The 24,522-nt window shown below is 36.2% G+C and overlaps 1 protein-coding gene across 2 annotated transcripts in view; it reads left to right on the forward strand.

Moving 5' to 3' along the window:
• The window catches only part of LOC121321863 (cGMP-dependent protein kinase 1), a 168,897-nt gene extending 147,070 nt beyond the window's left edge, over positions 1 to 21,827 (forward strand). For both annotated transcript variants that reach the window (XM_041261161.1, XM_041261160.1), the window contains exons 9-18: positions 3,679 to 3,753; positions 14,978 to 15,074; positions 16,000 to 16,139; positions 17,299 to 17,388; positions 17,486 to 17,627; positions 17,821 to 17,984; positions 18,648 to 18,770; positions 18,893 to 18,955; positions 19,054 to 19,120; positions 19,484 to 21,827. In XM_041261161.1, coding sequence (XP_041117095.1) covers positions 3,679 to 3,753; positions 14,978 to 15,074; positions 16,000 to 16,139; positions 17,299 to 17,388; positions 17,486 to 17,627; positions 17,821 to 17,984; positions 18,648 to 18,770; positions 18,893 to 18,955; positions 19,054 to 19,120; positions 19,484 to 19,582 — 1,060 coding nt within the window. In that variant the 3' untranslated portion in view covers positions 19,583 to 21,827. The remainder of the gene's footprint in view (positions 1 to 3,678; positions 3,754 to 14,977; positions 15,075 to 15,999; positions 16,140 to 17,298; positions 17,389 to 17,485; positions 17,628 to 17,820; positions 17,985 to 18,647; positions 18,771 to 18,892; positions 18,956 to 19,053; positions 19,121 to 19,483) is intronic.
• Positions 21,828 to 24,522: the final 2,695 nt, after the last annotated feature.

The raw sequence follows: 24,522 nt of genomic DNA on the forward strand, positions 1-24,522 counted from the left end.
TTGCTGCAGAAGAGCTGGGAAGACATGTCGGGTGATTTCCTGCTGAAACTTGTTGACCGAATGTCTCGTGTTTGTGAGGCTGTTATTAAAGCAAAGGGTGGCTATCCAAGATTTAGAGACAATTTTCAATTTTCTTGAACATTGCTTTGATACTCCTTATGTTTTGTTTTGTATATTGTAACATGCGTTTTCATTTTCAAGTATTTACAGAAACGTATAGGACGTCAATTATGCCAAAAAAAACCTAGTTTCCAGCAAGTGTATTCAAACTTTTGACTGGTACTGTGTATATATATATATATTGTGATGGAGTGTACATTCCAGAGCAATCTTGGTCAGCAGTGAGGCCGTGGCTGTAAGGAATGCACACTCCATCTGCATAAAGGTTGTACTGATGGTTTCAAAGGAAACTAAAATAATAAAATGTGAAGGTTTTAAGACCCTGGGGAACATACTGAGGTCAGCAGTGATTAGCAATTGACCTTAATTGTGTAGTTGCTTGATTGCCCTGCACTTAAAACGGGTTAAGCTGAGATGGTCAGGGAGAGAGAGCGGAGAGACGAAACAGTGAGAGAACGGAGAACGGTAAAAGTGAACAGGAGACTTTGTTTTGAGGGTAAGCAGAATTAGCCTGCCCCTGCTTAGTTTAAAGGGAAAAATAATAAGTGTTTAGTTTAGGATGTGAGAACAGGGTAGGTTTTGTTTGTTTTCTGTTTGTTTTGTTTTCAAATAAAACCACGCTCCGGCGTGTTTCATTTCAAGTACAGCTTTTGTTTGGATTTGTTCAACTATTTTACACAACACAACGTCTTTAACCTGGTGAACGACAGCGAATTCCTCTTATATATATATATATATATATATATATATATATATATATATATATATATATATATATATATATATATATATATATATATATATATATATACAACGACACACACTAACTTGCTTAGTCTGTTTATTATAAATAACCAGAAAATAATCACAGGTACAAATACAAAAACCATTTTAAGCCTTTTCACGGTCCTCTACCTGTCCTTGATCATAACGTCTGTCCTTCCTCTAAAGGAGTAAGCTTTCCAAGAAAATCTTCCTTTTCCATCCCCTGAATCTTGAGACATCTTTCTCAATCCACTGTGACTCCTTCTGGGTCCATTTCTGCAGAAACAAAAGTAAAGCGTTAATAGAGTTTACTTCACTCATGCAAAGCCAGCAAATCAAGATTATTTTTGTGCTTTGGTCACCAACGCCCGAGTGGTTCATGGTAATGCTAATGTAAACAACAGTGCTAATTTTGCCTACTTAGAAAGGGTTGTCGCTCATTTTGTTTCAGTAATAATTAATTAAAAGTGGAGGTAGTATAGTAGTAGGGAGTATGAACGTTGACTTCATATGGAATGGCTAGAGAAACATCCAACTTTTACTGTTTCATCACTAAGAAACTTTGTAAAAAGTCAACCCTGCTGGAAGTGGAATTATTTCTGCTGTGCAGCTTCAGATTCCATAGCTTGACCTGAGACACAATATAAAAATCTGATTTTCCTATGGAAGCTGGCATGGTTATTATATATATATGATAAGGATTAACACTGATCCATTTACCTTGGTAGCCCTCATAGCCTTACTGTATAATAGGTTTGGGTTTGATAGTCACTCCTATCTTCAGTGGCATGAAACTGCAATTGTGCAGTAAGATCCATGATTCTCACTTCAGAAGTGTGCAATCATATAAAAGGTTAGACTTCTAGACTGTCAGAAGGAGACAGGTAGTGCAGTGGGCTAGTTCACTGACATGCTATGATGGTCCTTCTGGTGGGGCTGAGTTTAAAATCAGCTGATTCCTTCCTTTATTTTCAAACATGGTTAATTTACCTTAAAGAAGTGAGATGGTGCAGTGGGCTAATTCACTAGCATGCTGTACTGTACTTCCTTGGTGGTGGTGGTGGAGGGGCTGATTCCAGATCCAGCTGATTCTGTCCTTTATTTTCAGTTAGTTTACCTTATTATTCAGTCTGAAACAAGGCTTTTCTGTGGGAGTTGGTGGCACAGTGGGCTATCCCAACACTTTCTTTCCCTGAAGTTGGCAGTTTGAATCCAACTCCTGGAGGTGAGTTTCTGAGGTAAGTAATGATGTTGGTTGTGTTTCCACAGATGGAGGAGAAGAATAGCTGCCCTGCAGAGGGAGGAGGTGGGAGGGGATAGAAATGGGTGGGGTCTGGCCCCCCTGCTGGGGAGAAGAGTGGAAGGTGGAGGTGTTGCTGTGTGAGAGAAAAGGAAGTAGGCAAATAAACATTACTTTTCTCCACAAGTCTGTCGTTTAAAGATTAAATAATAGTATGCACACAATAAGTATCTTTAAACAAGAGATTTGTGCATGCAAATGGAGAAAACTACTATTTGCCAGCTTCCTTTTCTTTCAGTCAGCAACACCTCTGTCTTCTACTCTCCTTTCTATCATTTCCCCCGCCTCCCTCTGCAGGGCAGCTATTCTCCTCCTCCTGCATCTGTGGAAACACAACCAACATCATTACTTAACTTAAGGACTCACCTCCAGAAGCTGGATTCAAACTGCCATCTTCAGAGAGAGGCCATGGGATTAGCCCACTGCACCACCAGCTCCCTCAGGAAAGCTTAGTTTCAGACAGAATTTAAGATAAATTAACTTTGAAAAAGTCTGAAGATAAATGACAAAATCAGCTAGTTTTGAACTCAGTCAGCATGCTTGTGAATTTGCCCACTGCACCACCTCACTTCCATAGAAAACTTACTTCTTCATTGACTAGCAGGTAAATTAACCATGTCTGAAAATAAAGGCAGGAATCAATGTTCTATTAAATGAACAAGGCAGAGAGCTTTTAACACCCATGTGAAATGCCTACTAGTACTTGAATTAATTATTTGTACACTATGTAGGGGCAGATTAAGACTATTTTTAACCCACAAGACAAGTCATGAACCACAACTCTGGTATTTATTTATCAATGTATTTTTTGTAACCTCTTAAGCAGAGAATCCCAGTTGTGCTGTGGCTTTATGTTGTTCTGGGCATCGTGGCAACAAGAGTTGGGTAGGGTCCTGTGGGGTGAGGGGGATCTTTTTTTGGACGAGAATCTTTTCCCCTTGCCAAAAAACTGTGTCCTTCCAAAGCTTTTATTTTTAGAAGAGAGTCCTCTCTGTGAGCGACACCCTTTTAGATAGGTGGGTAATGAATACAGTTGAAGATACAAGTCATAACAATGCATTATGAAAAACAGTTACAAGTTAGAAAAAAAATCAAGACAACAAATTAGTTACACTACAAAAATAGTGCCGCTGCCAATAGTAAAAGCAGTAAACAATTTCTTGGAACATACAAATGATCCTGGGATAGATATAAAAAAATCAGCTGCTATTTGTTTTATTACACCCTTCCTGTGTTCTGCAGAGCTTTCCTGTTATAAAACAGCATTTTACAACAAAGAGTTGAAAGCTGGTTCATTTATTTTATACAGCAAAAAAAAAAAAAAAAAACATTAAAATAGTGATTTAATACAGTTAAATACGACAAGCTACTTTTTTGTTTTTACTTCAAGTCTAAAACAAAGATATGTTGTACAAAGCCCTGAAGAAAGCACAGATAACAAAAGAAGGCACATAGAAGATAGTAGTCTAAATATTGTTGTTTATCTTTTTCAGCTCGTTTAAACACTTGATCGGAGGGTTGGAAGATGTATCTAACAAAGCCTATGAGGATGCAGAAGCTAAGGCAAAGTAAGTGTTTGTTTCTTACGCTTTTTCTATATTAGCAAATAATAAACATGAAACGGGTAATCTCATATTGGGTAATAAATGCATATCTGTATTGTTTAAAAGTCAGTACAAAAAGATTCTTAAAAGTCCAAAATCAAATACAAAAACATCACAAGTATCAGAACTGGAGAATGAAGTTACCTTGAACTTTTGATCTCCTGGATAATCCAGAACACAAATTTGTGCTAAACTGAACTACATTCGAGATCCTTGTTCTCCATTCACTGCTTGCCCATCTGAAGCGTGCAGCCATCGCTGCATATCTGCCAATCATTTCCAAGGTGTAAGATCAATCAAGCAGTGCTAGTTTCAAATGGGATTTCTACTACATGACCTTTCATAGATGTATCACTGAAAAGTTCAACTTTCTTGTCAGAAAGAGGCACACTTAGCTTTCCTTGCATCAGAATTCTTTGGAGACATGTTTGCTTTGACTTTTTCTCTTGGCAGGTCAAATATTTCCCACTGCGGGTTAATGCAAATAATTAGAGAGTCTTTGAAAAGAATAACACAGCAGAGTGTTTTTTCTTTTAGAATAACCTATTAAACAAGATGATACATATTAACAAAATTAATAAAAGGAGAAGTATTTCACAAATTTAAAAGGGGATGCTTATAAGGAATTGCATCATATTTGATAAGGTTTTGGATGTTATTTGATAATAGAAACAGTAATAATAATCTTAATCATAATCATAATACATGAGTGTCACAAGTAGACTCCAATTATTAAAATGTCCGATAACATGACGATTTCTACCAGGTTTAGCCACAAGCATATAGTCAGTGTAACAGAACAAATCAATGCCAATTCAGAGATTCCAAAGTTAAGATGCACTCAGTTTACACTTTAATGGTCTGAGTTCAGATCTTTTTAGCACTTGTTGAAAGTTAATTATACATCTGCATAGTTTTTAGCTTGGATATCTAGTACAGTGAACTCAGTTTATAAGAATCACTGATATAAGAAGCAACCACATATAGTGATCAAAACCATTGAGAAATATCATTCCTGTACTAACCATGCCAAAATACTCAACTTGTAAGAATCAAGCAATTCTAAGAATCATTTTGGGGCAAACTGACTACATGTAATATGGTACTGTATCAAGTGCAATGACGTGTACAGCCAATAAAGTGAATACACACAAGGAGGGGATTGCAGAGCTTTGCATCTCTGGTTAATGAAAAACTGAGATTACCATCACAACAGAAAATAAGTAAGTCACAGATGCTTAAATGCAGTGATAGTTGTGACAGTAAAATACTGTACTGTAATGTCATTTTAATTCAATGGCCATTACACGTAACACTGCATGGCAGTTAAACTCTCACGAGACAATCTCTTCTCAAGTATACTGTAGTCAAATAGGATGCTGCAGCCTTGAGTAAACATAATCATGATCATATAAAGAGTTGCTTACACACAAGGACTTGTTTTGATGTATTGTCCTCAGTATTGTCAAAATATTGTTATGACTATAATTATGAATATTATTATTATTGCTGGGTATTTAGAACATGTTTGCTAGTAATCACAGTAAAGCAAACGTTTGTGAATGTATATCCCTCTACGTCACAGCCATCACTGCCTGTGACTGTATCTGTTGTCACTGACACAGTGAATTACATAACAGCCTGACCCAACCCTGACCTTGGCCTTGGAACTGTCACCACCACAGTCGATAGTAGGCTAGAGCACCAAAGCCTCTAATCGCATGGCAAAGTGCATCAAAGTGAAAATTGAAATACCCTTTAAAATTGTCTCACACTGCTAAGTTGTTATAGAAATCGAACATAAAACTTGGGGGAAAACGTTTTGTAAGCATAGCTGGAGCCATCTGTTTGTGAATGCGTGCTGAATCGCATCAGTTGGACTTGTCCTTGGGCAGGTCACATTGCTGCACAATGTGCTTCTACAGGGACCCATACCACAGAGCCTATTACCGGTTCCACCGGGGGTTTCAAGTAGCATCCTTTCTGTTAATGGAGAGGGAGGATATGGACAGACAATATTTAGAACAGAAGCAAATATAAATGTTTTGTTTTTTTTTGTGGATTTCAAGATTGTATTACATTTTTTGCTGAAACTTTTTCATAGATCAGAAAATAAAATCCAACTTGTTAAACTTCAGTTAAAAGATCAGATGCACATCCCTGACTAATTAGTCAGGTTAGTCAGACCACATTGACTGCAGAGCTAAATGGGAGATCCACGAAAGCTTGGTTTTGAGCGGCTAAAAACAAAATGTGCCCTTCATGGCAGATTTGATGCTTTCTTTTTAAGTGTGTATCCGTTTAGTGGTAAGTCGGCAAATTTGGATAACACCATCTATATTATGAAGATAACTAACCTGTAATATATTTGTTATACTTATACAAGTGTGCCCTCTGGTGGTGATGTTTGCTTTTTCTTCTGGTTATCAGGAGCTGTGCCACAACGAAATGTTATTAATCATTTGGTGTTCATAAAACAGCAAATCATTTTTAAATATGAAATATAATTCCAATATTCAGATAGAGCATTTGAATTAATGACTAACCCAGGATAATTAAGTGCATATTTCAAATGTGTTTTTCCCTTTGAGCCAGCAGCAAGGAAAAATGCAGGCAACATGTACACTTGCTATCTGACTAACTATTTTAAAAGAAAGGGAACACACACATGTTAATGTTCCAAATCACTGCTTACACACAGATATGTATTTTGATCAACCGGACAATTTTGGCAGTGTCTTTGTTATATACACAACAGTCTTGTTCTCTGCCTTTAAAACAAATCTTGCCATGCAGAAAGAGTTATTCTTAACATACAATTATTTGAAAAAAACTGTTGGGATACAGATCGCTTTTAATCAGCCTATGTGACACTGCCAAAGTCTAATTTGCATCTAGTTCAGTGCTCTCTGTGCTTTTTAGTAGCACCATCAGGCAGCTTTGCTCTGTAGAGGTAAAAATAAGATAAGTTGTCTAATGCACTCGATCAAGTTATATAAATATGTAAATTCTACATGTGACTAAAAAGGCTGTCCGTTTCTGATCTCTTCTTATAAAGAGTGATTCAGCTCTTTCTTGCAGAGGCACTGTTGCCATGACAAACACCCACTGATGCAAACAATTCAGTCTTTTGCATCCACACTGGAGGCAAGAGAGCCATCGTGTATGTGCTTTCCTGAGGAGACACTCTACTAACCACCTTTAATTTGTTGTAGACTACATGGTATTACAATCATCTGCAAGGGTTTGAAGTGTAATGCAAAATAATGGAATTAGCAAAAGAAAATAGTCTGTTATGCTATCATTGTTTTGGATAGTTTATTCAGCAAGAAAATGTGTAGTAGCTGTTGCTGCTTAAATTATGTATTTTTTTATACAATACCAGTAAAAACAACAACAACAAAAAATGTACCTAAATTATATATTTCTTTTTTTAGGTGGAAAAAATTGGAGGGTTAAGCACATTAATCATGTCCAGCTGTGCCTAACAGCACAAATCACTTTAAAAATCAGCATTTTCCTTTAACATGTATTATGGTGCTTTAGAAACAGTGCTACAAGGTATATTTATATTTGCTTACATTACAAATGTAATAAAAATGAAAGCCATTTGGTTTAGATAATAGTTTTTTTTTTTTTTTTTTAAGGCTGTGTAGTGTTTTTAGTACCTTTATTACATTATTATTATTATTATTATTATTATTATTATTATTATTATTATTGTTATTATTATTATTTTAAACATTTATATTTCGATTAGAAAATGGCACACTTGTGCTACGTTCCAGAAATGCTTTTTTCTTTTAACTAAAAAAAAGTATGATAAAACAAGCATTTTCATATTTTGATGTTTAGTTGTGTAATGTTGCATGCAGTTTCAGTGTAGAATACTATTTCCCCCACAATGTGTAGCATTTGCCTTTATAACAGTGGACTGTCTGCGTTTAACAAAGCATCATCACACGTTACTGTAACTCCAGTCATAAGCTTGGATAGTTTGCACTTTGTTTGTTTAGTTGCAATTACAGGAGCTGCCACAAGATGGCGTGTTTGTATGTGTTTTGTAAAATTGTTTTAAAAAGTGGTGTTACTGCACATAAGCAAATACACTGGCCCTATAACTGCTCGAGCAAATGCGGGATTGTAAATGAATAATAAGGCTGGGACAACTGCCACAGTATGTTTCAACTGTACCAGTCATTGGTTGACGACAGGCTGCTGTTGCTATGCTGTCAACGGTTTGTTTATCCAAAGCTTTGTGTTTCTGACTTCATGAATAAAGTAGTAAAAAAATTAAAAAAAATAAGATACATTTATGCCATTTTAATGCTCATACACACAATACATTTAACTGGTTAGCCATTCAGACGACCAGACCTTGGCTTCAGTTTGCAACAAATCTGGTAAACAGTAATGTCACATGACTGCAGTGTGTTCAGGTTGGCTGGAACCCTGCAACTGGCTGAAGGGATCTCTACTCCAGGCAATATGTATAGTAGGGAATGGTCTGATTTAATATCCCAAATGCTTTATTATGATCCTGTTTTACAAAATGAGTTTATCACCTGTTAATTGTAGAGCACGTCTTGGAATAAGATAACTTTATATGAGATTTGCTTGGATTGAACCCATGTCAGTCCAAGCCTTCTGTCTGTTGTGCTCAAGCTTGGAAGCAATTTATGTTGCAGGAGAATTTTTTCTGGTTCACTGCTGTCAGTTGTTATTTAGGTTTGCTAGCTAACAAAGAATGGATTTTAAAACTTACTAAACTAAAAAAAGAACAAATCATATTAAAAACAGTAATTGTAGTGACATTTAATTGTAGTTAGTTTTTTAGTCTTTCTTATTAAATTGCTGTCCATTATATTTGTTCTTACTAAAAACAGAAAATGTATAGTTCCTCAGATATTCGGAAATCATTAAAAAAACAAAACAAAAAAAACAAAAAACTTTAGGCCATGACCTATTTATGTGCATGCTATTTACAACCATCTATGCAATCAAGAATTTCAATATTTGGGAAACCAGCAAAAAAAAAAAAAAAAAAAAAAAAGCTTGTCAAAATTGTAATATACCTCCAGTAATATGTGTCAGAAAAGTTTGTTAATGTTTTTACATTGTCCTCAGAGTATTTAATGTTAAAACACATATACAGTAATTGTTTAGTATTACAGTATTTCTTTCAGTATTATGCAAAAACAGTAGAAGATGACAGTACTGTATGATATATAAACTCTCTTTTTTAATTAAACAAACAATACTATTACTAAAGTACCCAGTGAATTTGTAGCACAGAGTGCTTATTTACTGGCTACAGCACACCACTCACACTGGGTGAACGCTACTATTATGCTTTTTTAAATTTTAAATTTTTTTATTTAGTAGTTGCCAATTATTTTTATCCCTTTTTTCTCCCAATTTGGACTGTCCAATTGTACTTAGGCTCAGCTCATTGCTACCACTCCTGCGCTGACTTGGTAGTGGTGAAAACGAACACACGCTGTCCTGCAAAGCATATACCGTCAGCCGACTGCTTCTTTTCACTGTACAGGCCCGGCATGCAGCCATCCCAGAGATAAAGAGTCAGAGGACAACGTAGCTCTGGGCAGCTTACAGGCAAGACCGCAGGCGCCCGGCCAGTCTGCAGGGATTGCTGGTGAGTGGTGAGCCAAGGACACCCTGGGTGACCTACGCCCTCCTCCCTGGGAGCTTCTGTCCATGGTTGGCAGTGGAATAGCCTGGACTTGAACCGGCAACGTCCAGGCTACAGGACGCATCCTGCACTCCATGCAGAGCGCCTTTACCAAATTACTTTTGGTGGAATAAACACAAGGATTTATTTAATGTATGCCTATGGTGTGGTAGGCAACACTGTAAAAAAATAAATTGAAAAAAATTGAAAATCTCTCAACCCTAACTCTCCTGCTAGAGATTAGTATAATAGCTCAGTCCTGCTGTACTATGGAATGGTCACAGAAGCCAGCCTGACAGCATTGTCTGAATGTGAATGCAAACACAGATGGGTAGGCAAAGCAATTCATCACCCATTCCTGTGAAGATTATAGGCATTGAATACATATTTCAAACCATTAGTTTGTCGTAGCTATGTATGGTACATCAAACCATTTCTCAGACACGTGGATTAAGCATGAGGCTGCTGTTGGTTTTATTTTTATGTAACATTATGAGCCTGCTTTCTTAAGTAGCTTCATTGAGGACATTGTTAGGACTCCATTGGCTACCGTTCATGTCCAGTCAACGGTTTCTGGTAGACTGGGACATGTAGGAATGCCAATCTGTATATATGAGAGGGCCTACTTAGTAACAGGTGTTTTGTGTTTCTGAACACATGCTGATTTTCTTCGAAACACCAAGTACAATAGCTATATCCAGCAACAGTGGAAATCTCTTGTACAGTGGTGACCTTGATGCACAGTATTGTCATTATTATGTTCTGTATTCAAGGAAGAGTTTAAATCATCACAGACATCACTTGGTATTAAAATGTTTCTGCTGGGGTCATGACTAAAGAACTTGTCTGTATGGCAAAGAGTTTGCAGCAAGAATCAAAACTGTTGCTAAACATCCCCAGTGGGTAAAGGGACCAGGCTGGAGGGGTTTTGTGTATATGTGCTTGTAAATCCACCACCTGCGCAATGTGAAATGAATGTTTCTTTTTACTTCTTTCCAGCTATATCACTGAGACTCTTCTGTGCCACCTTTGGTTGAGAAGTGTAGCTTCTATTACAGAACTACTAGCCTGTACTACCACATGGCTAATTACAGTCGGCTGACGCAAATAATGCGTCAAACTTAAAGTGGTTTAAACAAATGCATCTATTTTGGCCCTGTCTGAATCAACACTCCTTTGGGCTTGACTCTAGGCTCCCTAAGCTAAATCTGGTAATAAAGCCAATTTAAGATCCCATGACACCATTGTTCATAGTAGGAAATTTTTGTGTTGATGTTGTTCCTGGTTCCTTTCTTTACATTTTCAGCTGCGCAGACAGGTTACAGTAATTGAATAACATGGGGATCATAAAGCATTGCCCTGACTGGAATGCCCTTATTAGTACACCAACAATTTGAATGTGGTCCAACCAGTAGCACCATCAATTATCATTCCTACTGTTGAAAAACAGAACATTATATTTAAACAAGCAGGGGTTGTTTTTCCTCAATTTATTCTGTTTTAATAATGATTTGGCAGATATTAGTACTAATACTAATATTACTAATAATAATAATAATAATAATAATAATAATAATAATAATAATAAATATTTCTACTATATTTTAAAGTACTGTATACTGCAAGCAGAGCAGAAGAAAATACAATATGACATGGTAAACTGGAAATAATGCCTATGGCACTGCACAGTACAGTACAGGTGATCTCAGGCCATAGGGAAATCATTGCATCAAACTACTAGCTGTCTTATGTGAAAATATGAGACAGCTTGTTTTTTTTTTTTTTTTTTAAATGTTGTTTTAGCTAATGCAAATAATTCAGTGTTTAATAAAGGCAAGACTTTAAATAAGTGGTGTACATTTGTGCTGGAAAAGCTTCCGTCTGTTTGAGGTTAGCTTGAATCTCTATAATCATGTATCAAACACAGACCACAAATGTACCAAACTGTGGTGTAGTTTTGTGCTGTGGACTAAGCTGTTAAAACTGAAGACAGTGTTGGGTTAGGTAGCAATGCCAACTGCTGGAGGTTGACAGATATATATGACAGTTATACGATAGCTATATGTCACACTTTCCATAACACATTTAGCTTTTAGTGAGCCATGTTTATTATAAAGTTACCGCTATATTTGAAGACATGTACAACAGTTCAGTATTAAGTTAGTTAATTTAGTATCAACATTCCAAGAAGTCATATTTAAATATATTGGGTTGAAAATATATAAAGATGTATAGGAATATAATTTTCAGGGAACACATTAAACAATTTACCATTTACTCTCTATAGATATAGATACTATATGTTGATAGAGAGGATTAGTAATGCATTTTAATGTGTTGAAATAGGATTATGCAATGTAATAGAAAGTCGCTGTGTTTGACAGGACCTGTCACTGGTTTGTAAATGACACTACAGATATGATAAATGACCCTGTTTACTCATTTCTTTTGGCCACTTAAGGTATCGAGCTGAACACTGGAGGCTATGGGGTGACATTTCAGATGTACTGTACATTGGTAACTATAGAGATGGGTTAACTACAGAACATGTCTAGTGCAGACTTCATCCAATGTTATTAAATTATACCTTTGTAATGTTGCATAATAATTCTATGTGCAGTTCAGGGAACTGTGACTTTGCAATGTAACTTGTTTAATCTGAAGGAGCTACTTTTATTTAGGACAAGGTATTTCACTAAAATCAGACAAGATGTATCAAAAAAAAAATCTATATATCTTAAATGGTATCTAATTAACCATGTGAAAAAGCAAAAAAAACCAACAAAATAATTGTGAAACTAATACATATACTGTATAAATATATATTTTCATGTTTTTTGTTGGACTAGTCACCTCTGCATGTAATTAAACTACCCCTTTGCTACTGAAAGCCTGAGATTGATCTGCTAAGATGGATCCAAATAAGACGATACGCTGTGCACAAAGTGCTGCCAGCCTCTAGCGATTCTTTGTTAGCAGTGAGGTTTTGTCCTGCTGAGTTGGTAGCCACTATATTGCCTGAATGGTTGTAGTTGAGGTCTTATTTTTGGTTTCTGGGGCTGATGCACAACTAAAGTGACATCTTGCTTTTGCCATTGCAGAGTGGTGAAGCTCACAGCAGGCATTTCACATCAGTCTCGGGGCTATTTTAAATTTAGTATGCCCTTTGGTTGAGCCCAGTCATGCCATACTCATACAGCACTGGCATGACCGAGATAACATGCCGCGCATGCCTTATATCCCCTATAAGCAATTTTCCATAAGACCTTGCACGTCTTATTTACAGTTACATTAAAACACTTTCTACCGTCTAAATATCCAGTCCATTGGACTAAACATATTAGCAGATTACCTATAAAGGTATTGCTCTGCATTGTTGTTCCGATTTATACATAAAGATGACACAGTATCAATTCTATTGAAGAACATTATCAAAATCAGCCTTCAGTACCTTCAGATTCTAAATTGTTTTATAAACTGTCAAAATAATAAATATTACAAGCAACAAGGCTAATTATACAGTCAACATTAATGCAAATTTCAAGGGATCAGCATACAAAAATAAAATAGAAAATCATCTCATCAGTAATTTTATTATCTGCAGCCTAAGCCAAATGCATACTGTTTTTATTGAAGTTACAGTAACACTTAAATCAAATTTAAATTACAGTACAATGAAAAAAATTATATATATATATATATATATATATATATATATATATATATATATATATATATATATATATATATATACTATGCATTTTATAGAACATACGGTTGTAAGTGAACTTTTAAAAACTATACATCGCTAATGAACTGCATTTGAAACCTGCATGTCCTAACAGCCGTGCCCATTTCTCAGCTTTGTGTCTCATACGGACATGTTGTGATCACAGGCATTTTTAAACCTCAAAGGCAATGCATCCTCAACATCAGGGTGTTGAGCAAATCTGGAAACGCTGATGACTTGCATCAACGGTTTGCCATTTATAGATCTGCATTATTGTATACCATTTTTTCAGAATGGTTGAAAAAGTGTTTGCAGAAATGTTGAAACCTGCAGCAACATATTTATTTTTCTTGCACGGTGGTGCATTATCCACCACTTTCAACACCTCCACTTTTGTCTGCAAGGATGCATGTTTTTTGCACGGGTCACTCGCTTCAATGTTTCATGGAAACGGCGTTGATGAGCATTATGGTGACTCAAAAAGCATCATAGCATCAGCAGTCCCAAAGTGCACTAAAACACAGTACTGAGGCGCTGCTCTGGATGCAAGCGAATACATTTCACAATATCCTTTGCGCTTTTGAAATTAGGACAGTTTGTTTTATTCAAATCTTTCTTGCCTGGGGTGCTCCAAAATAATGATCTAAATTAACAATAAATTGCTGAACTCAGAAAATGAGTTTAATCTGAGTTTTAATGAGAATTGACTGTCTACACCAATTATTTTCTGTTGTAAAAGAACAGTTAAGAAATGCAAAGTGGTATATAAAATACAGTATTTGCACACATGTGAAAATAAATCAATGCCAAAGCCACCTCTGCAGAAAATACTTAAGGCATACTTGTATATAGTTAGGAAAATTGCATTCTTTCCAAAACATGATACTTACTGTATAATCAGTTCTGTCAGCGGAGTTCCCATGTATCAAGTGATGTGCTGCAGAAGGGTGAAGGTGAATGACGGGGACATCCACGTGCTTTGAATTCTTTTTTTAGGCTGGTGGTGGAGTCTGTAGTCAAACTAAGCTAGTGAAGGTCCAATACGTGATTTATTTTGGACTTGTAGTTCCGTGGAACTGGGTCTTGTTTTGGCAGTGGAACTGTTACATGTGTGAGGACTGCTTGCATTTACCAGCCAGCGTCTCTTAGTGCCAGTTTACAGTGTGAGCATATCTGAGAATTTACAAAGACATAGATCAGAGTTTGAAGCACAGGATATTAAAGACCAGTGTTAGGCTAAACAAGGAGCTGTTCTTTGTTTCCAGTGTGTACAGTGTGTGGAGGATCATTTTTCAAGAAGCAAGATTCTGGTGCCAGATTTGTCTTTTTGAAGTGTCTGTAGGCTGTTCCAGTTACTGGTTTCTGTTCAGAGATTTAATGACTTTTGACACTTACAGTCTACTTAGTTCTACACAAGAGGTGCTGAAGGAGCTACTTTTCTGTAGCACAAGGAACTAAATAAAAAAATCAGACAAGATGTAATAATAATAATAATAATAATAATAATAATAATAATAATAATATTAAATGGTATCCAACTAACCACGTGGAAAAGCAAAAAACCAAACAAATTGCGAAACAAATATATTTATTTTCAAGTTTTTTGTGGGACCAAAACAAATGCCAGAATTGCATCCAGACCCCCTGAAGGGGGAACTGAAGCAGATGAAGAGCGTAGCAGCGCCATACCATCCTTTGCTAAGCCCTCTCGCTTGCTATATCCGTACCTCAAAGAAATTTCCTTTTTTCCATCTTAAAAAATGCAGATACGAAGTTGAGAATGCCTTCTTCTCCAACCAGAACCTGGTGGATTTCAACATCATTGATACGCTGGGAGTTGGAGGATTCGGCCGTGTTGAACTGGTAGGTTGCCCCGCCCCCTCTCCCATTGTGTGTATACTGAACAGTAAAGCATTTTTAGTTTCACTGTAAACGGTGTGGGTGGTGTTACTTGTAACGTATTTGTTTACCCTAACAAGCAGGTACAAATACAAAAGCAAGTAAATAAATAAAATATATACATTCTGCTTCCCATCCAAACACTTAAAACCCCAGTCTTTGCAATAAAATATTGTCCTACAGTAATGGTAATAAAACACTTATCATTTTACAAACACTGAAAAATTTCATTTATAAAATTAATGTATGAGCCTGTGTGCAGATGTTAGTAAAACCACTATTGTGGGAAATTTAGTAAAACATTTAGTAAAAAGCATTTAGTAAAACCTAGTTGTCATTGCTTGACAACATGTCCAGCTGTCTGTGGTGCAATACTCCGTATTGTCAAGAGAAGCTGGTGCAGTGCAGATTAGGACTTGGGTTTATTGGCATGACAGTACAGGAAAAGCCCTGCTAGGCTGCCCTACCCTATTTTAAGCTCTGCAGCAGTATTATTTTAGACCGTTATGGAGTATTTATAGATTGTGGTGATATTGACATTGACGCAATGTGAAAACTTCAACATTAAAGCCCATGAATATATTAGCCCACGATTGGAAGCTTAAAAGTTACATTTGAGTTCACAGTTCATGAAAGGCTATTAAAGACAACCCAGATGTTGCAGGCAGGCTAAACAAAAACATTCAGAAACACAAAACTGACATGGACAACAAAGGATGTTTTTTTACTCCGTGCAAATTGTTATCAGAGAGTGCATTTGTAAGAATTTTAAGCCCTTCAAGCAGATCAATAAAATGAAGATGTGTAACAGATAATATTGTACAAAGCAATTAAATGGGAAAAAGCCAATGAACATCACAGCCATTAACTGTCTCCTGTCACTTTCAAGGTGCAAATGAAAAGCGACGAAGCCAAAACGTTTGCAATGAAAATCCTAAAGAAGCGCCACATAGTGGACACCCGGCAGCAAGAGCACATTCGGTCAGAGAAGCAGATAATGCAAGAGGCGCACTCCGACTTCATTGTGAGGTAATGGCCCTGATACAATGCACGAGTCATACAGCTAATTGCATTGTGTAGATCAATAACACCATCAAATATAGGAAACAGCTTTGAGCTGCATTTTATGAAATGATTACATTTAAGCCTGTCCTTGGGTTCTTGCCGTCATCTGAGAAGAAACATATAAATAATAATCCGACAATCTTTAAATCCACTCAAAATGACCATGCCAGTCAGTAGACAAAGACGTTTACAATAAGATGCCAAATTTGTGATGCACTATAAAATAAGTGAGCTTTGACAGTATAGTAAAGGGGAAAAAGGTGTATTCCACAAGAGCCAACTGCAAAGCTTTTTTCAGTCATTGAGGTAAACTCTCTATTAACCAACAGCAATACTATGGTCTTTGCTAAAGCTGAAATTTATATTTTTGCCTGGGAATATGGGCAGGGTCAGCACCTATGTTGGATGTGTTATACTACTGTAACTGTTTGAAAGAACTGTCCTGGTGGAATTGAAGGAATCCTGCCAGGAAAGTATTACACTAAGGATGTGTCAGTGCATTTGGAGGCATTGTTAAGATATACATGATAAAAGAGATGCAGACAGCAAAACGTTACTATTAGTGCATGGGCTCCAAAGGAAGGAAAGATTAATTCCCTGCTGGCAAAGTTATAATGATGCCATGCTACGATTTTGTTTTTTGTAATCGAACCAGATCAAGATTACTCCCTTGGAAGTGACCTTCGAGGTTTTCGCAAGATTTTATTTCTACGTTTTTAATACCAACACAATAAACTGGAGCCAGGAGAAGCAGACAGCATAGTTCTTGGTTTTATGTTTCAACTGGCTTTATTTCTCAACATGAAAAGGAATTTACAGAATCTTGAGAATGCAATTCTTGCATAATATAAATGTACATGGAACCACACTGTGTGCCTTAAACCACAATTCCATTGCTTGTGTATTTGCTAATGTTTATGTCCTGTTACACAAATATTATACAAACATATATTTTGTAGAATTATATACAGCTGTGCTGCTGCTGCCTGTTTTGAAGAGTACAATGATGCAAGCCATACAGTCCTTAATAAGAGTTGCAGAATATCTCAAATATAATATGTATAAAGGGAATATGTAGAATATGTATAATAAAAGGTAATGTGTTACCTTTGTTTTTAATCAGGCTCTACAGAACTTTCAAGGACAGCAAGTATTTATATATGTTAATGGAGGCCTGCCTGGGAGGAGAGCTATGGACCATTCTCAGGGACAGGTACAGGGATACCATATATTTACTTCAAAGAGCTTCAGGCAGCTTCTTCACAATGGAGACACATCTTAAATCAGTAAACTACTTTTATGCATTACAGAGGTTCATTTGAAGACTCAACCACCCGTTTTTACACAGCCTGTGTAGTGGAAGCTTTTGCTTATCTGCATTCCAAAGGAATTATATATCGGGACCTCAAGCCAGAAAACCTCATCCTGGATCACAGAGGATATGCAAAGCTGGTAAGTACAGGGCTTACAAATCAAGTGGCACCACGATCAACATCCCAAAATGGATTACAAGTCTACCGTGCAAACATACATGAATCCAATTTCAAGCACAGCTGTTGCTTATATATACGTATACACAAGTCTGTGATCCACTTTGTTTTACTTGATTTCTTACTTTTTTTTTGTTTTGTTTTGTTTGTTTAAGGTGGATTTTGGCTTTGCAAAAAAAATAGGATTTGGAAAGAAGACGTGGACCTTCTGTGGGACTCCAGAGTATGTAGCCCCAGAGATTATTTTAAATAAAGGCCACGACATATCAGCAGATTACTGGTCACTGGGGATCCTAATGTATGAACTCTTGACTGGCAGGTGAGCTAAAAATGGATATAATAAACATCAAAATATGTTGGTCTTGTTTAAGCAATAAGTATTATACTCTGGTCCTTATTTCTGTCAGTACTGCTTTATTATAAGGGGTGTGTGTGTGTGAGGGGGGTCCAGTTTAAATACAGTCTCAATTGTAAACCACACATTAGCATCTAAAATACCCCATTGAGTGTAAAAGATAAAAGGATTGACAGAAGGAGACCCAGGATCTTTGCTTAACCACAGGCCAGTTTTATAACATCATATTCAGTGAAAGGCTTGCCTTCTGTTCTTGCTGAAATGCCTCAATCCTGACTAGAAGGAAGCCTTATTGTAAATGAGGAGCCTCTGGAAAACACAGGCTACTTGGGATTGCGTTCTTGTGATCCCAACAGCAGTTGAAGTCATGAGAAACACAGTACTTGTGCTCCAAGCTGGGTGTGAAAAATACAGCTCAACTGCTGCAAGGCAGCTATGTCCACTCTCCCTAAATGTCACTAAACTTCAAACATACAACTGCAAAATAAAAAAAACTCACAAAAAAAAACACTTATTGACGTTTCTTTTTTAGTGAACCAATAATTATACACAAAAGATGATTTTGTTATTATTATGGTTATTGTGAAAATGCTGTTTGAAAGGTGAATTGTTTTTTGCCCTCCTCAGTCCACCTTTCTCAGGCCCGGATCCCATGAAAACGTATAACATCATATTGCGGGGCATCGACATGATTGAATTTCCAAAGAAGATTACCAAAAATGCCGCTAATTTAATCAAAAAGCTATGCAGGTGAGTGTTGCCAATGTAAATTATTTTGTCCAAAGTGGACTGATTTATCTAGTTCTTTGATAGGATTCTGATCAAGTGCTATATAGATATATACACATATAATATAAATATCTTTATTCCAGGGATAATCCATCAGAAAGATTAGGAAACTTGAAAAATGGTGTGAAAGACATTCAAAAGCACAAGTAAGTGAGACCACATTGTTATAATAGACAAGCACCACAGACGGTTTCTTGTTTTATTTCTCTTTTAGAGACTTTTGCTTACTTTTTTCTCTCTTCAGATGGTTTGAAGGATTTAATTGGGAAGGACTGCGGAAAGGAACATTGACACCTCCTATCATACCCACTGTAAGTTTTAACCCTAATACTTTTAATCTGTGCAGCTACAGCTGTAGATGTATTTATTATTGTTAAGATTTAAGGTTCCGATTTTCAGACTTACCAAATTCTGTCGTAAAATGCTTTGAAATACTCTATCGTGCGTTAAATAATTAGTGAAAACTATTTAAATGAATAAAACACAATTCAATAAATGTCGGGCAAGCCGACAGTTATCTGAGCATAAATTCAGTCTCACAACATTGTACTGTACATTTCAGGAGATAAGGAGTTATGTTAATCTTGAATAGCAAAATATGGTATACTTTTTCATGGAATAATGTTGAATGCATTTGAATGTGTTATTCTTAACCGTTTGTCTATTTTTTTTAGGTCACATCTCCAACCGACACAAGCAACTTTGACAGTTTCCCTGAGGACAATGAAGACCCACCCCCAGATGACAACTCAGGATGGGACACTGATTTCTAACCTCCTTTTCTGAACCTGCTTCTGCATTGCCTAGGACAGCTTCTTTGGAACGTGGCTGCCTGCTACACTGAAACAATGAAGGAAAAAAAAGAAATGAAGGGAAAATTAGTGCTCTGGGTCACCAAGATGCCTTTGCTGATGCCGCTACAATTACTACAGTGGCATTAGGACTTATGCTTACATAATTGTGCTCCTTCAGTGTTTTACGTTCAGGTGTATCATCATTCATATGGTGGTCCTGGAGCAAGGCCTTTTTTAAACTTAGCAGCGAAGCAAATATTCTTTGGCTGCAATGAACCTGCTATTCTGTAATCCTTGAAACTGAAAATGGAATAAGAACACAGTATTGAAAGCCAGAATAATTCTTTGTAAGAAATATTCTTAGTTATAAATGAAATAGTAATGTATTCAGTATTCTAACTGCCTATGGTACTGATATTGTGGTGCATTTCAAATTGAGTATGCAGGGTCTTATGTAGCAGGCCAGTGTGTACTGAACAAGAGGACCATACTCTATTGGATTATTCATGTCAGAGCAGTGTCTGGATTTTTATTTTATATATAACTGACTTTAAAAGCACAAATTACATACCTTTGATTCCTCAGATAATGATTGTTGTACTTGACAAACTGTGTCACAAGTTGCACAGATTCAGATGCAATTTTAAGTTATTCATTTTGTTGTTGTTTTTTTTTGTTTACATATGCAATTATGCAACTTTTTAAACTGGATTGGGGATAATTAAGCATTCGGTCATGTACATGTAATCATCTTCTGTATCCATTACATTACTGCTGCACTGTAGTAGAAGATTATAATTCAAATTGCAACTTTTATACAAGGGAAAAGTCATGTTCAAATGTTCTGCTACAGACCTGCGTTCAATGTTTTTTATTGTCCTTATTATAATGTTTAATAGTATATTAACGAAATGAATCACTTCATGTTGCATCTGTTCAAACATTACTATAGAACCAATCCATAACTTTAAACACTCATTCAGAAGATATACTGAAGTAATAAAAACAAGACATTGATAAAGACATTCAAATGTTTGTCAAAAATTGTACCAAGTTTCTTTTGGTTATTCTATTAAACAGAGGGATCCAACTATCATCATACAAATGATTCATTTGCAGCTTCTGGTGTGTTAGCATGAGCATCACCACATTACTCGTTACCCCATGTTGTTTTGCGATTAAGACTAATGCAGAACAGTTATAATGAAGAAATGTGTACAGTACCACCAGGTGGCAGTCTGGTACAGAAGCAGGAGCGACTAACACACTATTAAATGCGGGATCATGAAATCATCATCACCATAGGGATTTAGGATGTAATAGATGCATTTAAAATGAAGTATGCATCATCTTTAGGAATACATCTCACAGCTAGTAGGATTTTAAAAGAACAGCTGTCTATGTGTTGAATATTAGAAAAAGTTAATTTCTCAGAGAATTGTGTTATCATAAAGGCTGCGTACATCTTTTGTCACCTGTGGAGGTACTTCTTTAATGATATATTATCACAAATCTTAATACAGACCACTTTTGTATTGAATGTGTGTCATCCCATCATCTGTTTTTATATTTTAAACCTCACTGGCAAATTCTACTAAAATAGTGACACAGCAGCTACGTAAATCCCTCTAATTGTGTATACAGATGGTGTTATTTGGCATACCTCTTTAAATAGAGATGCATTTCATATTGCCAACATGTAATCAAAACTCAGTGATCAACACAATATTCCACACACTCTAGGTGTAGAAGCTCTGGAGCACACAGTGCTGTTGCATTAACAAACATGGAATTCTTATTTAACAGTAGGACCACAGGTAAATATGTGTGTAAATAGGTATTTTTGCATCAATATTTTGTGATATATGTACCACTTTTTTTTTGTTTTTGTTTAATGAATTTAAATATTTGTGACCGGTGTGTTATCTTGGGTTTAAAACAGACTTGAATGATCTCATTATGTGTGACACCATCAACCAAAAACACTGTATTCTGCCCCATACTAGTTTAGAATCACGGCATGGCTGTTTGGCATTGTTGCAAGTGCCTTAAAATGATTGGCATCCAAAAAAAAACTACATCTGGTGTAATGCTGCATGACAAAGACAAACACCTCGTTGTCCTTTCTCAGCTTGCTGCTTTTTTTTTTTCACAGTTCTTTCTGCTCTTGATAAGCCTTTCTTACAATAAAATACCTTTCAAAATATAAAACGATTCCCTTAAAGCTGTGGCTAAGCTGTAAATCTGTTATTTAGATGGTGTATCATTTCTGTGAAATGTATAATGTTTGTGTAGGTTAACAAACAAGTAACTATACATACAATTGGTTTAGATATATTCCTAGTTTGCTGTGCAGTCTGACCACCCCTTAAATGCAATAATTACAAAGAAGCAGAAAAATGAATTAGACTGTGTGTATGATGACCCGATGTGAACCCTACCCAGAGAGACAGGAAGAATTACTGAACAGTTCAAGCTCTATAATACAACTTCCTTCCAAAAAATGATATCTATTTTACAATGTAGTACTTGGGATAAGAATAATATTGTTTAAGCTACATGTACATTTTGGGAAGGAATGTAAATTATGTAAAGCTATAGCTGACAGCTTCTGCAGGGACTAACAATTTGGTCCATTAAAGACCCAGGTGGTAATGAATGTGGTTTGCAACCTTTGGTAACAACTCCCTGTTCCAGACTGCCTGCATGAGGTTTGATAGCAGAGCTAGAGAGACTCTTTTATTGTTCTGTTATTATATACCTGAAAGGTATAAGAAATCAACCAGTTGCAATAAGACCATACAACATTGCTGGAGACTTTGTCACCAATTTAAAATAAATAAATAAATAGATAAATAAATAAATAAACAAACCTCAAAGCAATCTATTCTATTTTACCTAAATCACGGAATGGATATTATTTTAGTGAGGAATAATCAAATGCATGAAATTATGAAAACTAATAGGTGTTGGCACTTTTAACAAAACATGTAGCACAGCTAAACTAGTGCACTGCTCAGCAGAAAAGGAATATCGCTTTCTTGTATATGTAACTCATTCATAGCATTACCTATCATAATAACAATATGAGAACTAAACACAGCATTAGGTTCTTTATTTTTGCTTGCATTCTTCATTGCAATAATGTAGTCATGTTCCTGGGATAATAAGAACTAATGTTCAGTGTATAATGTTTATGGCAACAAAAAAGTTGCTTTCGGTAGAAAATCACTACTTGCTTTTCTGTGCTAAAATGTTTGTTTATATTTGCTTCTTTTTCAACACGGGCAAACAAAACCGTCTGTCATAAAATAGTCATCTATCAGTAGATGTTGTCCAAAAGATTTTTCATATAATAATGCTGCTTTCATTTTGTTCTGTATTTTCCATACAACTTTAATTGCAGAGTGCCTGTTGTATGCTTTATAGAGCTAAAATAAAAGGCAAGCTACTTTGAAGTGTGTGAAAGTACATTCCTTAATTTGCTCTTACCCGCTTTGATGCTCCACAACTTTCAGCAGATTGCTGGCTAAATTAAAAAATGAGAAATCTACATGCATTAATATTCTCTGTTAAAAAAAAAAAAAAAAAAAAAAAAAACACGTTAATACATAGTGCAAGTCCACCACTGTCAACAACAATCATGCAGTATTAACCTTTTGCATTTTAAAAGACCTGCAAGAATCACAATGCAAAACTATACAATACTTTTTCCATTGCACAATCAATACAAAGCAAAGATTGATAAAAATGTCCACTTCCCAGAGATTTTGTGTTTTCAATATAGCTACAACAAAGGGATCTAGAAATCAACAGTGAAACAGGAAATTGCTTGGCATTTGGGGGAAACTAGCAGATTAAGAGTTAATGAAACCTTCTACCATTTTCCTCTTCAAGTCAGCTTGGCTGAACAACATCATAGTGACCCTGTGGTAATTAGAATAGCAGAGTAAATAGACGAGCACCACAGAGACCTTTCAGGATTATCCTTTTCTGGGATAGTTTGCACTTTAAATTTGTTTTTCTTGTGTGGGTCAAGAAGTTACTTCCAGGCCTTTTCTGTCTCACTCAGAAGGATAAAAGTCAAAGGTCCCCACAGAAATATCAAATTCTAAAGCTTTTTTCCACCACTTGTTGTGTTATTATTATCAGCTGCAGCTGAACAACATGTAAACACTGTTAAACAAGTCTGTCTTATGTAAGATATCCTTAACCTTTTAATGCCTTAGGATTATGTGGAACAGTAGATGGAGGAATGAAGCTTGATGCTGCCATCCAGTGAGAGTACTTTTGACACCTATGACAACAGGCATCATCTGTGTAACATGATACAGTAGGCTTCATTGATATAAAAAAATAATAATACATGTGTTTACTGTTGGCAGTCTGGGTTTAGCCTTCTCTACAATAAATTGTGTCAAAAAGCAAACCATGTGCAAACACCATCCCACTTATTTCAACATGGTTTTTTCGCATTGAGGCAACAGTAGGTCATCAGTTGGGCTTGCACCCTGGCAGTGAATAACCACTACGCTATTTTAAACAATCCACAACAACATTCCCGGTCTCAAAGCAGTGCAAAACAGAGATGGTTACAATATGTGTTGCATATCAACAGTGTAATATTAGCAGAGCAAAACATTCAAATCTGCAGCAGTAGCACCAGCTGTTACAAACAGAACACAGCTGTCTAAAGAGGGAACCTTCATTCAATGTACAGTAAGTGAAACAGCAGTGGAGCCCAGCAGTGTGCCAGTTTATCAGCAGTGTAACAGATCTGTTCTAGCAGAGCTCCAGAGCAGTTAAAACACAGTTTCTCCCCACTAGATCAAAAGACTGCATTAGCAGAGGTCAGGTTCAAAGAAAATATAATAAACTAGATAACCTACATATAACCTACAAGCACCTAGAAACAGAGA

Source organism: Polyodon spathula, chromosome 10, assembly GCF_017654505.1.
Source record: "Polyodon spathula isolate WHYD16114869_AA chromosome 10, ASM1765450v1, whole genome shotgun sequence".
Taxonomy (NCBI): Eukaryota; Metazoa; Chordata; class Actinopteri; order Acipenseriformes; family Polyodontidae; genus Polyodon; species Polyodon spathula.